The sequence below is a fragment of the Calonectris borealis genome, chromosome 6 (genome assembly GCF_964195595.1).
Source record: "Calonectris borealis chromosome 6, bCalBor7.hap1.2, whole genome shotgun sequence".
In the NCBI taxonomy this organism is placed as follows: Eukaryota; Metazoa; Chordata; class Aves; order Procellariiformes; family Procellariidae; genus Calonectris; species Calonectris borealis.
In genome coordinates this window covers 26,519,526-26,535,758 of record NC_134317.1, presented here as the reverse complement: position 1 = coordinate 26,535,758, position 16,233 = coordinate 26,519,526, and the positions used below count along the sequence as shown (strand labels likewise).

The 16,233-nt window shown below is 34.4% G+C and overlaps 1 protein-coding gene across 1 annotated transcript in view; it reads left to right on the top strand.

Annotated features, from left to right (window-relative positions):
• TTN (titin) overlaps positions 1-16,233 on the top strand; it is a 246,608-nt gene that overhangs the window by 98,880 nt on the left and 131,495 nt on the right. The window contains exons 128-152 of the mRNA XM_075153897.1: positions 210-287; positions 521-598; positions 1,544-1,627; positions 2,009-2,089; positions 4,175-4,258; positions 4,451-4,786; positions 6,317-6,394; positions 6,600-6,674; positions 6,889-6,972; positions 7,184-7,270; positions 7,809-7,889; positions 8,088-8,186; positions 8,406-8,489; positions 9,371-9,475; positions 9,662-9,745; positions 10,107-10,184; positions 10,402-10,485; positions 10,712-10,798; positions 11,019-11,354; positions 11,991-12,071; positions 13,018-13,101; positions 13,570-13,650; positions 14,307-14,390; positions 15,043-15,126; positions 15,331-15,411. Of these exons, the coding sequence (XP_075009998.1) occupies positions 210-287; positions 521-598; positions 1,544-1,627; positions 2,009-2,089; positions 4,175-4,258; positions 4,451-4,786; positions 6,317-6,394; positions 6,600-6,674; positions 6,889-6,972; positions 7,184-7,270; positions 7,809-7,889; positions 8,088-8,186; positions 8,406-8,489; positions 9,371-9,475; positions 9,662-9,745; positions 10,107-10,184; positions 10,402-10,485; positions 10,712-10,798; positions 11,019-11,354; positions 11,991-12,071; positions 13,018-13,101; positions 13,570-13,650; positions 14,307-14,390; positions 15,043-15,126; positions 15,331-15,411 (2,598 nt within the window). The remainder of the gene's footprint in view (positions 1-209; positions 288-520; positions 599-1,543; positions 1,628-2,008; positions 2,090-4,174; positions 4,259-4,450; positions 4,787-6,316; positions 6,395-6,599; positions 6,675-6,888; positions 6,973-7,183; positions 7,271-7,808; positions 7,890-8,087; positions 8,187-8,405; positions 8,490-9,370; positions 9,476-9,661; positions 9,746-10,106; positions 10,185-10,401; positions 10,486-10,711; positions 10,799-11,018; positions 11,355-11,990; positions 12,072-13,017; positions 13,102-13,569; positions 13,651-14,306; positions 14,391-15,042; positions 15,127-15,330; positions 15,412-16,233) is intronic.

Sequence of the window (16,233 nt, the reverse complement as noted above, 5' to 3'; positions counted from 1 at the left end):
AACCTCTGTCTGGATCTCCCCTTTCTTTTGACTATTTATTTATCTTTGTGCTATGGTTGCAAAGTACACTCTTCTGCAATGTCTCATTTTCGTTGCTGTTGAAGTTTACTTAGCATTTTCTTTTTAAAAAAATCAGATTAAGTAGAAAAAACTTACATATGTCTGCATTTCAAATATTGCAACTAAATATTCTTACACTTATTTTTAAGTGACTGAAGTGCACAGGAAGATTATCACAGAAGAAAAAGTTGCAGTTGCTAAAAAAGAGGAGGCTCCACCAAAAAGAGGTATATAATTTTTCAGAGCTACACAAGAGAAGTCTTATTTCAGAATACTGATTTATATTTATAATGTCCAATTGTCTAACACACACTGTAATGTTCAATGTTTGTTGTCTTTTTTTTTATTTAACTTGAAGAAATGTCAAGTCTCTGCATTTGTATTTTGTCATCTGATTATGTTCCTAAACTGTGATTAATTCAAAACCTTTTAAAATAAACTTTTTTTTAAAAAATGCCAGCAGTGCCCAAGAAGCCAGTGACAGAAGAGAAAGTACCTGTTCCAATTTCACGGAAAGTGGCAGCTCCACCAGCTAAAGGTATACAAGTTCTTTTGAAAGTAGAGAAGGCTTCTAAATATTATGTGTCCGTGTGCATTGTACTCACCATCTGCCTGGTTAATCAAATCCCAGTCTCTCCTGGCTTGATTATAAATGAAAAGCACCTTTGTCTTCTCCCCTGCAAAAGAATGCAGAAGGTGACAGAGAACAGTTACACACCTGCATTCCTTGCATTTTCTAGCCACTGTTTAACTTCATTCATCCCTCTGGTTGCTTCAGAGCTTTGGAAAACTGAGTGAAGATATTTACTCAGTGAAGAAGTTAAATATATATGAACACATTTAGAAAAAAAACTATGAATGTTTTATAACATTGTCAATATTCAGTGAAGGGTTTCAAACTTACAAATATGTCTTCTGTTTCTGTGGTTTTCTTGTGTTTGAAAAGTGATTTTGTTATGTATCCTGTATGTGTGTTGTTTTGTAGTTTAATTGTGTTTCTGAAGAGCGTAGAGGCAAATTATTTACATCTTACTTTCATCTCAGTCATTCCATCTTACTTCATGATGTGTGAATATGCTGTTTGCTTTTTGATGTGTTTTGGTCTATGTTATTCTAATATTATATGTATTATTTTAGTAGATATTATTTTAATATTTAATAATTAATATTTCTGTTATTAAAAGTGCACAGTGTGTCAAAGTGTCTAATTTATCTGGGGAACTCCCCAAACTAGTAGTCTTCAAAATATTTAATGCATATCTAGCTACTATGCATTAAAGCTTCCGCTGGTCTATTTCTTTGTTAATTTAAATGTCTTTATGTTTGTACGTCTGGTGTGATTTTGTGTTTGTAATAAGTATCTCTGCCATGTAAATGTGTACTATTTCCCCATAATTGTTTGTCCATAATTCTTTCATATGAACTTCAGAAAGTGTGTGATTTCTTTTAGAATTTAGTATTCTTACAATTACTATCTTTAAAGTGCCAGAAGCACCGAAGAAAATTGCCAGAGAAGAAAGAGTATCCATTGCTGTTCCAAAAAGAAAAGTGTCTCCACCACCAGAAGGTACTCCTGCCCATGGATTCATTTATGAACAGACTGTCCTCATGCAATACCACCAGAGCTTCAAGCCTGCTGGTCTGGCACCTTTCTTGAAGTTCTAATGTTAGAATCATAGAATTATTTAGGTTGGAAAAGACCCTTAACATCATCGAGTCCAACCGTTAACCTAACACTACCAAGTCCACAACTATGTTCCACCATAGTCCCAAGGGAACCTTAACAGTCTTTGAGAAACACTAGAGACATATTTTTCCTAATTATTCAGGGTGTGGGACGTGTCAGGAAATAACTACTACTTTTCTAAGAAACCCCAAATGGGATATTTATTATTGTACATGATATTGCACGAGAGAAAAATATTAACTTTAGACTCTGTCTTTGAAGTACCAACAGAAGAAGAACACTGGGCTATGTCAGAGGAAGTATCCGTTTCTTTTCACACAGAAAAGGAGATTTCATACACAGGTATGAAAGGACTAAAAAGATTCTATGTCCAAATTTACATGTTGTTATCTACTTAAAAAAAAAAAAAGACAACAAACACAGTTTCATGTCCTATGCAGATCGCCAGTTTATCCTGAAAGTGAAGCTTGTGGAATGCCACAGGATAGTATTTGATTCTCACAAAAGGCCTAAATCTTTCCTCCTGGCTTACTGCTGTTGTCTTAGTGGAAGCCCAACCATTTCACTAGTTCCTCCTTTGCAAACCTTGCCACCTGTCTGACCTTTGAGGGGAAACAGGACAAACTTTTCCTTCATTTATATTAACATGCTTTCCTGTTCTGAAAAGCAAGCCTGTCCTTTCCTGTTCTGTGACAGCAATTCCTCACCTAAATCTGAAGGTCAAACAAAAAAACTTTACCTCTGCTGTTGCCTGCCTGCCTGAGAGACTTAGCACAATCCCATATATTGGACCTGCCAGCTCAAGGGTTTTGAACAAAGTTCACAGCTTTGAAAGAAAATTCATTGCTCTATCACTTTTAGAGGGAATCTATTGATTTGTGAAAAATGAGCCACCAGATGCCTCATACTTAGTACTTTCAGATCTGCTGCTGTTGATAAACCACATTATGATATTCATATCACAAAAGATTAATACAATCACATCAGTGTGAAGTTAAATAATCTATTTAGTCTCTCTATTGGCGAATGATAGGGGAACAGTCAGATCATAAGTACCAAGAGGAGGATGAAAGAGAATTTTTGACTGGCTTTCTGTAAGGCTGGGGTAATATGCCAGCTGGTCTGGAAAAAAAGTGTCAAAGCAGAAGGACATTAAATGCAACAGTTCTCCCATGGGATACCAAATAGAAGTGTTGTAGCTAGGACAAAAGAATCCAAAGGAACCTGAGCTTCCTGGCAAGGACAGTCATGCACAATGCAGTTTTTGTTATCAAATCAACCAAAGTTACCAGTTCCAATCAGTTTTAGTTTAAGATTTCAAATGCAGATGTACCTGGCACTTACAATTAAATATCAAGCAGGACTGTGCCAGATAATATTTAAAGAGCTTCACATTGCCCCCAAAATAATACCCACTTAACAAGCATCAAGACTTGTGGCAGCCAATCATCTATGCTCACTGTAGCTTGTCATGAAGAAAACATGTAGAAATTCTCAAATCTGTCACTGACAGAATGGATTTCATCTCTTATGAAGATCCAAAAAGATCTCCAATCTATTAAGAAAATGCCAAAGTTATTCCCTAACTTGCAAGTCTAGTAGTCTCCCAGACATTAAAATGCTAGGTTAGTTTTCTGTGCAGTTTCCAGTTAAATTGGTCAAAAATTTCCCAAGATACCTGCCTCAGAAGACAAGACCCATGCACTGCTGTTATGAAAAAGAGAATATGCTGCTTAAATATAGCGTGCATTCTTTCCTGAATAAATCTTAAAAACTGAACATATTCACACCTTAATTTTTTGGAAATCTTCCTGCTCTTATAGGGAATGGCTGCTTGCAATGCCTGAACAAGTCACTTTGTAAAGCAATCAACAGAAGAGGAAAAATACCTTCCTCACTGAGCAATTAATTCTTTTGCCTTTAATTAGACCAGAGCTCTTATCTATTGTCAGTCATTCACAAAGGTTTCCTCTACGAACTCCCTCATTTTCATCTAGGGTTTCCTATGCAAATCTTTTGTTACCAGTGATTGAGGACTCTTGATCTATTACTGAAGTAGTGTAAAGTGTCACTGCTGTGGAGAGGGGCTGCCAGAGAGAAGAGTGGGATTTAGTGATTTTGTAATTTGTTGAATTTGGATTTTTAGTTCTGCCCATTAGCAAGCCTTAACTTCACTGCTGGCAGCAGTGGATGAAGCAGGAATCATATCAGTTGCTTACATTGGGATCTTGAAATGTTGCCTGTTACTATTGAATAGCAGCCTAATGGCTTCCATAATTACATGTCCAGTGTCAATAAACACGGTTGTCTTTTACATATCAGCCTTGTATTTGTAGAATATCTTTTTGTGTTTCTTGCCAAGAATATTTTTGCTTTTAAACACCACTTTTAAAAATTCTTAAATGTAAATGTACTGTATCTTTTAAGTGCCTGATGTACCAGAGAGGGCTATGATTGAAGAAAGAGTACCGATTTATCCTCCTAAAAAAATGGCAAGACCACCAGCGAAAGGTATACTGGATAGAGTATTGAAATATGGTATAAATGTTTTTTGTGTCTTGTATGTTCCATGTACAGTGAATGCTGATTTGTTTTCTATGGAATGTTCTTCCTTTGGTTTAATTCTTATTTGACAATGATCCTTATTATTAGTAAGATCTATGTGCTAAATTTTAAGATTCTTTTAATTGATATCTTTTTAAGTGCCTGAAGTACGCAAGACAGTTGTCCGAAAAGAAAAAGTGTATGTTGAAGCTCCTCATTATGAAGAGAAAGAAGAGATTCCAAAATACGAAGAGGAAGAAGCCACCAGATATGAGAAGGAAGTAATCCATTACAAGGAGGAAGTCCACCATTATGAAGAAGTTAGTCACTATGAGGAGGAAGTTCCTCAGTATGAAGAAGCCCCTCAATATGAAGAGGAAGAAGTTACCAGTTATGAAGAAGAAGCTGCTTATTATGAAGAGGAAGTTCCTGAATATGAGGAGGAAGAGTCAGAAGTTCCCCAGTATGAAGAGGAGGCTCCCCCACCAGTTAGAGGTATACTTTAATTTTAGGATTTATGTGAGAAAAAGTAGTATCTTTTCATTCTGTTAATGTACCAAAGTTTTGTTTTAGTATGTTCCAGTGTGCTTTACAGTGTGTCTTTTTTCAAGATGTTTAATGATTAGTATATAGTGTAGAAAACATGCGATGGCTGTACATCTACTCTTTACTACTACCTCTATAATTTTAATTGTTCCATGTCATACATGTTCATTCCTCTTTCACATGAAGTCTGTATAACTAAGAAAATTTAACTGAGCTTTATTTCATCCTAATCTGGGGTCCAATTTTGCTATCAGACTGTGCTTGAAATACTTAGAAATGTTTACGAGAATTCTGCAGTCACGGACAAAAAATATGTTTATCTAGAAAATAGGTAGGGTACTTGAAAATAAGTGACTTAGGAACACAAGTCGCACTGACTTCCTCTCAGAAATCTTTGAAAACCCTATAGTTGTTTGTCATGAATGAATGCTTAAAGAATCACCGTCAAAGGTGGATTTTGACATATTGATTAGTACATTTTTCCTAGTAAAGAAAAGGCCAGGCTGTACACTGCAAAAGTCAGGTTAATCCTGAACAGGAAGATTAGGGTTAGGTAAAATTTCCTTTGACTCTATCATAGTAGTTAAGTTTAATTCATATGTGCTCCAAACGTTCTTCAGTATGCTCAGAGCCAGACTCTCGTGTCATCATAAAACTTGAATGGATATTTCTGGGTTTAACGTTAAGATACATTTTACTTGAAACCTTTGCCTCACTGCAGTTAAAGGGAAAACCTGTTGATTTCAGTAGAGTCAGGATTTTATTTTTTTTCATCTAAGTAAACCACTCATAAACATTGCTGTTACCCAACAAATTGTGGTGTAAACTGCTGGGTACTTATAATGTATCCATAGTTATGTGTTTGAAGTAAATCAATTGATACACTTGATGGCTTGTTTTTTATATGTAGAAAGCACTTGGAAATTTCTGAGGAAGAAAATGTAATCAGCAATATATATGCAATACATATACAGAATTGGCTTATTCGACGTGATCAGATGCAACCTATTACATGCCTGAGGAGCATTAGGATCATAGCTCTAGGGGAAAATAAGGAGAAGTAGTAAAACCACTAAATATCTTATACAGCAATTAAATAGTTGTTTATTACAATATTTGTAATAAACATCCAAAAATTGGAGGAAAATATAAAATTGTATTTTTGCAAGTTTCCCCACCATGACACTTCTTAATCTCCTTTAATAGCTGGTTCTAAAAAGTCAAACTGTCTTAACTCAATCTTTTGATCAGAAAATAAGCCCTTGAAGATAAAAACATTTTTATTGATGGCCTCAATGGCTGAGTAGGGAGAATGGACATAATAGCAGTTTATATAATCTGTTTGCTATTTCATTTTTCTTAACAATCAAACCACGTTAAATCATGGTGTTTTGGGTATATATTTGTGATGCTTGCTTGTACTATATGTTCCTGTTGTTTTAGAAATAAATACCTAAAACATTAATGGTATCTTTCAAGTGCCCGAGGTTCCCAGGAAGCCTGTTCCAGAGGAAAAAATACCTATTCTGAAGAAAAAAGAAGCTCCTCCAGCAAAAGGTATATATCATCTCTTTATGTTAGCAGACATCATCTGAATATATAATTCACAGTATTTTTCAGATGCTTTACTTGATCATTACTTTTTTCTGTTCTTTTTGGAGGGGGCTCTTCATATGGAATGTTTGTGCTGCTGCCTTTTTTGTTTCATTTTTGTTTTGAATTGCTTGTGGATTATTTCTTAACCAAAATACTGTTTTTGAAGTGCCTGAGGTGCCAAAGAAACCTGTACCTGAAAAGAAAGTCCAAGTGCCAAAGAAGGAAGCTCCCCCAGCTAAAGGTATATGAACTTGTAATTAACTGTGATCTTCTAGACTTCATTTATCTTTTCACTTGTGTTAAACACTAGGATGGTTTACACTAGTAAAAGGATGGTTGCTCTTAAGAATTGTGCTTCTTTGTGTTTGTGTTCAATTGTTTAGTGTCACTGGCTTGTACGTCATAGTGGTTTAGATTCTTATGTCAAGCTCAATTTACAATAATATCTTACTAAGTTCCAGAAGTGCCAAAGAAACCTGTGCCAGAAGAGAAGGTTCCTGTTCCTGTACCAAAAAAGAAGGAAGTTCCAGCAGCCAAAGGTATATCAGCTCTTGACTGAATGTGTTATAAAAAAAAAAAAAATTAAAAGATCGGTCTTTGTTCACCCTTCCTCTTTAATATAATGTGCGTGGAGAGAGTTTTCTATTCTTGACAGTTCTTCTTTGTCGTTCCACTTTATTGATTCATATCCTTGTTCTTTACTTTATGGTTCAAAAATGAAATTCTTAAACTACAATAATATCTTTAAAGTGCCTGAAGTACCAAAGAAACCTGTGCCAGAAGAGAAGGTACTTGTCCCAGTGCCTAAAAAAGTGGAAGAACGTCCACCAGCCAAAGGTACACCAGTTTCTGGCTCAACTGTGTAATTCTAGTTTTATGTCTTCAGCTTTAGAAGACTGCAAGTAACAATCCCATTCCTCCTCCTAGTGTGTTTGATACTAAACCACTCACTGACCTATGTTTGATCAGGATGCTGTATTGTGGCTGGTTTTGTTAGTCACGGGTGCTATGCTTATCCTACACTTTGAAAATTTCTGTGTTTGTGACTTGTGTTGTCTCTGTCTTTTGGATCTTATATATCTAAGTTATTTAAAATTACTTGCTGTTTCAAAAACGGATGCTCCAAAAGATAAAAAATGTACCTAAACAGCCAGACTTCCCCCTTAGCCTTACTACACCAATTTGTAGTGCTGTGCTTGTATGTTTGTAAGTTTGCATCTGTGCATAAATCTGTGGATAAAATCAATGTTATCTTTCATACACAATTAAATTTTACCATATTTGTAGTTATCTTAATATCAGTTATACAGTTATCATTTTACTATTTTTTATGTTACATTGAAAATGAATTTCTTAAACAAAAATCTCTTTAAAGTGCCTGAAGTGTCCAAGAAAGTTCCAGAAAAGAAAGTACCTGTCCCTGTACATAAAAAGCCAGAACCTCCACCAGCCAAAGGTATCTCTTCTTATAACTGAACATGTGGATGATGCTTCTTATTGTTTCTGTATGTTTGTTATTAGAATCTAACTGAAGTATTGTAGCAGTTTGTGACAAATGTACTTGCTAATTCATACTCTCTAGCTTCTGTGTAAGTTGTCTCCCAGTTTCTGATGTTGTGTCTAAGTTTTCTACAATTAAATACTATCTTTGAAGTGCCAGAAATACCAAGACCTGCCCCTGAAGAGGTACCTATTTTTGTTCCTGTAGAAGAAGAAGAGGAAGAGGAAGCTATTCCAGAGATACCAGCAAAAGGTACACCATTTCTTCTTGAAAATTATCAGAAAGCTTTGTTCAGTTCATTGAAAGATCTTCGTCTCTATTGATTTTTTTAAGCTGGATGTAAACCTTAATTATCCTTCTGAGGGGAGTTTTCTTCATCTTATTTGTCTTTGTGACTTTGTTCCGTGGTTTTAGTAGTTCTGATGCTCTAAAAGTAATTGAAATTTTCTTATCAAAACAATATCTTTAAAGTGCCAGAGGTGCCCAAGAGAGCTGTCCCAGAAGAAAAAGTACCTGTTGCAGTTCCTAAAGTAAAGAAAATTCCACCAGCTAAAGGTATATCACATTGTGCTGTATGCAGATAATTCCTCTCCCTTACATTTTCATATTTCAGTGGAACCTCATTTTAAAAATCAATTTATGCTCAGTCAGATCCTTGGTTCTAGCACCCTGCTGCTCCCCTGTACTGAGCAGTGCTAGGTCTCAGGCAGGACTTGATTGTCTGTTTTGTTATTGACTTCAGTGGGCTGAGAATCAGGCCTTGAATGATCTGCTTGTTTTCCATTTTAAGTGATTGCTGTGAATGAAATACTTCATTATGATATCATTATTCAGAACTGATGTTTAAATTAATTTAAATTTTGTTTAAACAAAATATCTGGAATAATATTTTATGGGCCTTTAACTGGAAAATCTTCAAGTCAGGGAGATCATTCTGACATGTACCTTGAAGGTATGCAAAAATCTCAAGTCTTTTAGCTAAACTTATGTAAAAATAAAATCAAATCACCATTGACCATACAAATAGCCAGAAGATATACCCTAAATGCAAAATTCAAAGTGGAGGCAGGCTTTTGCAGAGGCCACCTTTTGGTGCTGAGGAAATTCTACCTCAGCAGCTGAGTTTTTTAGAAAAAAAATTGAAAAGCAGACACTGGAAATTTTTTGTGTAAAAAATTAGATGCTAATAATCTTCTACAATCTGTTTTCCGTTGGCAATGATGCTATGTAATTAAGAATTGGGCAAAAGAGCCAATCATCATCTAATCCTTATAACCCAATTGCACTTTTCTGTTTTCAGGGAGTGAAAAAAACCTGATAGTTTCCCTTATTTTTATTACTATTGTTACTTTAAAGTTGGTGTCCTTGTGTTTTATGTTATGAAGTTTTCTTTGTGATGTTGTGAAAGTAAAGTTCTTAAAATAATATCTTTAAAGTGCCTGAGGTGGCAAAGAAAGTTATGCCTGAAGAAAAGGTTCCCATTTTTGTTCCTGAGGAAGAAGAAGAGGAAACTATTCCAGAGGAAACTATACCATCAAAAGGTACACGAATTTTTCTTGCAAGTTACTTTTGGGTTCATTAAAATTCATCTTTATTTCTTGTTTTAAGTTGTATGTAAATCTTAATGATCTTTTGGGGGAGCTTGTGATCTTGTTTCATGTGTTTTTTATGTTTTTAATGCTCTGAAAGTAATTTTAAAATGTGTTTGCAAAATAATATCTTTGAAGAGCCAGAGATTCGTAAGAAACCTGTCCCAAAAGAAAAAATACCTGTACCCACTCCTGACAAACTGGAGCTTCCTCCAGCGAAAGGTACATAAATTAATAGCTAGGAAAACATTGTGTTGTTATTCTCATTCAGTGTCTCTATTTTATTTTATTTTGTTTGTTATTTATGTTAGTGTTGTGTCCCTGCTGTCTTTCTGTATTGATGTCTCAGAGTGCCTGTCAAATTCCTAGCGGAAAAATAAGTTCTGAAATTATCTGACTTATTCAAGAAGTCTGCCTATGGATATAAAGTGTCTTTTGTTTTTATTTCTCTTTCGTCTTTAAAACATTTAAAATATGTTCTGCAGATCAGTTCTTATTTCATTATGTCTGTTTGTCTATGTTTTCTGTTGTTTCTCATACTACTGGCAGATGACATTCTTAAAATAAAATAATGTCTTTAAAGTGCCTGAGATGCCTAAGAAACCTGTTCCTGGAGAGAAAGAACCCGTTCCCAAAAAGGTGCCAGCTCCACCCGCCAAAGGTATTGCAGTTTGCAAATGCTGTTATCATTAATAGATAACATTCTTCATACAAGTTGAGTTTAGCAGGGACATTTTAGTATGTCTGTCTTGTATTATATTTGTCACTCTACTATTTGTTTGTTTGTAAGTTTCTGTTCTGCTGTTCGCAAGCTTTTGTATTTGTGTCTATTTAAAAATTGGGCAAAAGAACACTGAAGTTAGGTCCTGTCTTTAAAGTACCTAAGATGCCTAAGACGGTTGCTCCTGAAGAGAAGGTACCTGCTGCCCCCCCTGAAAAAGTGGAAGTTCCAGCTGCAAAAGGTACATGTACTCCTGATTATAATTATTATTTGTGCTAAAAATACTCTTGGCCTTCTTTCTAATTTTCGTCTTTGTTGTATGAGATTTCTGCTTAAATTTATATTAAAACTCTTCATTATCAATGTTCTCATTGTAGAACCATAAAGCTCTGTTTCTTGTGCTTTTTTACTTATACTGCTCTAAGGTGTTTTTTTAAAATTCCTAAAAGAAATCAATTTCTTTAAAGTCCCTGAGGTGCATAAAAGAGCTGTTGCAGAAGAGAAAGTGCCAGCTGTTGTGCCCAAACCCAAAGAACCAACCGTACCGACTAAAGGTACAGATATATTTCTTCTTATTCCTCCCAAAGATTTGTTTTTCCTCTTCATTCCTAAAATCTTTTACAATATATATACTGTTTCAGGAGGATGTTCTTATATTTTAATGTAACTTATGTTTGCGGTTATCATGTACATTTTCTGTTCTATGTGGATTGTCTTGACTAACTGTAAAAAAAAAAATATATAATAACAGTAACAATAATACTGTTTCTAAAGTGCCTGAAGTATCCAAGAAAATTATCCGGAAAGGAAAAGTCCCTGCTCCTGCTCCTGTGGTGGAGAAGTATGAGTATACATATGAAGAGTATGAGAAGTATGAGACATATGAAAGTATTGAAGAGTTTGAGAAGGTTCAGGAAACTGAAGAAATTGAGGCATATGAGGAACCTGAAGAACCTGAGAGATATAAGGAGATTCAGGAACAGGAATACGAAGAGGAGGCTGAGGAGAAAGAAGATGTCTATGAAAAGTATGAGTTTAAGGAGAAGGAAACAATCTCTGAGAAATATGAGGAGGCATATGAGGAGGCTTATGAAATCCAACCTACTATAGGTACATCAAGTCATGATTTCTTTATTCTTACAGTTTGTTGAGTTCCCACCTACCGCTTAAGCCACCTTCGGGTGTTTATTTATATTTTTCCCCTTTGTAGTCCTATGTGTGTTGCTGGTAATGATAAATCCATTCAAAGATTGTTTCTCTTCTACTCCTTCCTAAGGAATTCTTCCCTTCAGAGTGGAATGGAAGGATTCCACATCTGACTGCCAAGAGTGAGCTAGTGTAGATATGACACAAGCAAAGTAAATTATAATTTTCTGATGCAGTTCAGCTTCAGCCTGAATTAAATATTTTTATGTGTCAATATTTTTTCTTTTGCCCAGTTTAGCTCCTGTGAGTTACAGAGATGTTAAAACTCATGTAGGACCTTCCTTCTCATCATTTAAATTTATGATCATAGGATCCCTCAGGTTAAACAGAAAGTGCATCTAAAATGTACCAGAAAGATGTATGCTGATATTCCTTAGCTTTCATTGCTCAAGAACTCTGAGATAAGTGGCTGTTCACTTGTCTCTGCATAAATGATGAGATGGATCCTCTACAAATGAGTGATTGCTCTGCTTGCTGTCTTTGTATCTATTGTAATTCCTCATAAATAACTTAAAATCCATAATGAAATATCTTTTAAAGTGCCCAAGGTGCCTAAAAGACCTCTGCCAGAAGAAAAAGTACCTGTTCCTGTTCTTAAAAAAGAAGCTCCACCAGCTAAAGGTACATCAGCTATTAGATAAATTTAAAAACACAGCCTTCTGCCCAAGTCTCTGAATCCCCAGGATTCTGATTTGACTGCTAGACCATTAACTTTCTTTCACAATACAGTCAAAGATGGGGATTAAGTTACTAAAAAAAAAATATTTCTTTAACAAATCAGAACTGGGACAAGTTACTTTCTGAGGACAAAGGAAGCGCAGGCAGGACCTTCAAGATTTGATTTTTGCCATCACAATATTAGTGACATTTTATAGCTAATAACTGAAAACAAGCAGATGAATAAATTAATAAAACTCTGTTGAGTTATAGTGCCATATCAGTGAAACTCTAGTTTCCTACAGAATCCTAAAAAACTAGGACCTTCTTCAACCTAATGATGAGCTGGAGTGCATATAATCTTAATAGGTGTTCTCTGTATCAGGCTCTACAAAAGATAAGAGTCGTGAATAGCAATTGTCAGTGGATGCCAGTAGAGTTTATGTTCTAGTCTGAAGCTCTGTAATTTTCTGTTCAGAGCACTTAATTTGCCAGAAATTAATTTTGTGCTAACTTTTACAGTTGTTTCTCATACGAATTATCAGAATGCAATCAGTGGAAAGGGATTTTTTTTTTGCATAAAGACTTGGAGTTAGTTGATAGGAAATTAAAACCTTACCATATTCCCAGCTGGCATTAATTAGAGCTGATAGTTCATGAAACCCAATTGTTAAGGCCTATCTCAGTCAAAAATTCACCCAAGAGCAGTGTTTTTCTTTCAGTAAATACTGAAGACTCTAGCTATGTGAATCCAAGCAAAATAGTCCAGGTGGACTATTGAGGACATTGCATTTTGTATTTTTCTAAATTTTCTGACTCTTGAATTGTTCTTTTTTTTTTTGTTTAACTTCTATTCTTACATAATATTCACACTGCAAAAGTTCTTAAAAAAACATCAATGTCTTTAAAGTGCCAGCGGTGTTGAAGAAACCTGTTCCAAAAGAAAAAGTACTACCTGCTGTTCCTAAAAAGGAAATGACTCCACCAGCTAAAGGTATACTTCCTCTGCATTGTCCTCATGAATCATGAACTCTCTTTTGTCGTCATTATTTATTGAGAAATATGCGTGTATGTTTTATGTCCTCACAGTGTTTTTTTCAACTGTTTGTCATTGAGTCTTTTTTTGCCTGTTGGTTTCAAGTCATTTGCTGAAAATATTTGAGAGTCATTTTAAAAAATATGTGTTCTGTCATTAAGCGACATCTGAAAGTAGTTCAGAAAGAAAGAATGTTTTTGTTTCTTCTGAAAAGGAAGGAAATTCCACCATCCAAATGTATGGCCATTTTTCAAGAATATTTTTTAATATGTTATTCTTCTGTCTAATCTTCAAAATTAACATAGATGTTCTTTCAGGAAGCATTTAATCCTTTGTTTCATGAATCTTCCTGTTAGATTTGCTTTTCTTCTTTCTAACTTCTTCCAAATAACATTGAAAGCCCTAAAGGTAAATTGTATCTTAAAGGGCCAGCTGTTCTCAAAAGAACTGTCCCTGAAGAAAAGAAACCTACACATATACCTGAAATAGAAGTTCCACCAATGAAAGGTAAAGGAACCTTTGATATGAGATTTTATGGAAAGAAAATATTTGTGTCATTTTTCCCAACTAACATCTTCTAAAATGATCCTTATGTTCTTTACACCATGGCAAGAGTATCTAGTCTCCAAGTGCAGATTGAGCTCTCAGTCATAAATCTGAGGCAAACATTTTAGATATGTGCTATACATGTGCTAAACAGTAGATACATTGATTTATGAATGAAAACATGCTGAGGAGGTATCGCTACTTACAATACCAGTATGTAAACTTTCAGTGCTTTTATATTTATAATATAGTTGTGAATTTAGTTTAAACTGGGGTTTTGAAGCCAATACATTGGTCATGGTATTGGTGGAGAAGTAATAGGGCAAGAGCTAATAAGTTAAAACCATTAAAACTGTTACACATATCAGAAGGAAAAGCATGACAATACAGTGAGAAAAGCAAATGGCTTATGCTCTTTGACAGCAGAAACTATAAATTTCTTCACATAATTAATTGTTCCAGCAAGACAGTTCTAGAACTGTATAATATTTCATTCTCGAAAAGGCACAGTATTTGGGACCTCAAAAGATCTTCGTTTTCTGGGTTTATTTCTGTTTGGGATTTTAAAAGTTGAAAATTATTTTGAGGTTACTAAAAGAAAGCTAATATCTTTGAAGCTCCTGAGTTTCATAAGAGAGTTCTCCTTGAAGGGAAAGTACATACCATTATTCCTAGAGAAGAGGAGCCTCCTTTGTATGAAGGTACACCAATGACACATCTACCAAGCAGTAAATTGCAGAGAATATATCAATTCATGCTCTAGATTGTTCTGTAAAATATGAGACATTTTCAATTCATTTTTTTAAGTATTTAAAAGTAACTTCCATCCATGTCTTTGAGACCCTCTCTCCCCCCAAACTTAGTTACAGTTTAGCATTTAAAAAATGTTCTTTTCTCCTCTATTAATGGGAGAAAGAAACATAAATAAGAGAGAAACTAAGTTTCTGATCTAGGAAAGCATTTTAGCTGCATTGAACTAAAGAAATGAACTTAAGTAGACACTGGTTTAAGAGCCATCCTGAGTAAGACTTAATTAATTTTTGAGCTGGGATATAGATAGTTAACGCCAGATGAGGACATGTGAAATTCAATTACAATTTCTATCTAATACACAGAACTAAGTAACTAGAAAATAAAATTAAATATTTCTGTAAACTTCTATTTTACTAATTGGGAAGGTCACTTCTAGCAATAGTAGGGAAATGATCAGGCTGAAATTAGATATTTAAATAATTTATGTTCAAACAGCTCTTTGTCCATATACATGTCTGCATTTTTGCATTATAAGTTGTCTTTCTAATCTTGTCATGTAAATAATATTAAAATATGTAAAATAAACTAATATCTTTAAAGAGCCTGAAGTTTACACAGAAGTTCCAACAGAAGAAAAAGTCCCTGTTATTATTCCTAGTGAACCAGAAGCTCCAGCAGCTAAAGGTACACCAACTATTCAAGCAATCTATAAAGCAATATGTTCCCTACAAATTAGTTATTCATCTTCGTTATTCCATCCATGTGTTAATCTGTTATTTAATGTGTTCATTCTAATATTTCCTTAGATGCTATGTGTCTGTCATTGCTTCTTTGTTACTTACATTTTGTATATTATAATGTTGTTTAAAAACTGTAATATCTTTGAAGTACCTGCAGTGACAAAGAAAACTGTCCCACTGAAGAAAATACCTACTGCTGTACCTACAGAAAAAACTCCTCCAGTAAAAGGTATATGACCTCCAAATGGATTTTCTTTAGCCTCTTTCAAAAGTGAGGTACCAAGTGAGAAACCCAACATGCTTGTTTTTCTTGAACAACACGGCCACTGTTTTCTTCCATTTGATCTCTTGTTGTAAGAGTAAATTTTGTCTGTTTGTTTGTTTTTATTTTAGAAAAAAAAGCATATATATGGGGAGAAAAGAGATTAAAAACATAATCATTTTGCAACCAATTACAAAGAATTCCAAAAATATTTCAGCATCTTTCTTCGTATGTTAAACTAATAAACAATTATTAAGACAGAATAATTTATCATTCAGGAAAACAAATTCAAGGAACATTTTCTATAAGTTCTTATTTTTATCTTGTGTTAGCAGCTGCTCAAACAGATTGATAAATTCTGCATCAAGGATCTAAAATTTAAAAGACAAAATTAGACAAATACAAAGAAATTTAGTAGACAGGAAATTCATAGCAGGGCCAGGGATTAGCCTTATATTTTTTTGACTTCTTGTCTCATGTTCTATTTCCCAAAATACTTTCTCTGATAATATATTAAAAAAAAAATCTAAAAGTTTGTGGCAGAGGCTTGTTCGCAGAAACACTCTTTGCAGTCATGTCAAGGGCTTTAACAATGTCAAGATTAAGGTAAGACTTTAAATCAGGACAAAATACAAAGGCACAAAAATTTTTTCATAGAAACATAGCTTTTTAATAAAATTCCAGTGTTGAAAAACTCTATAGATGTTTGAAACTTAATATTTAGTTAATTGCACTGGAGTTTTGCCTTGTTCTTATAGGTAATTTTGAAATTTTAAAAAAATAAAACCC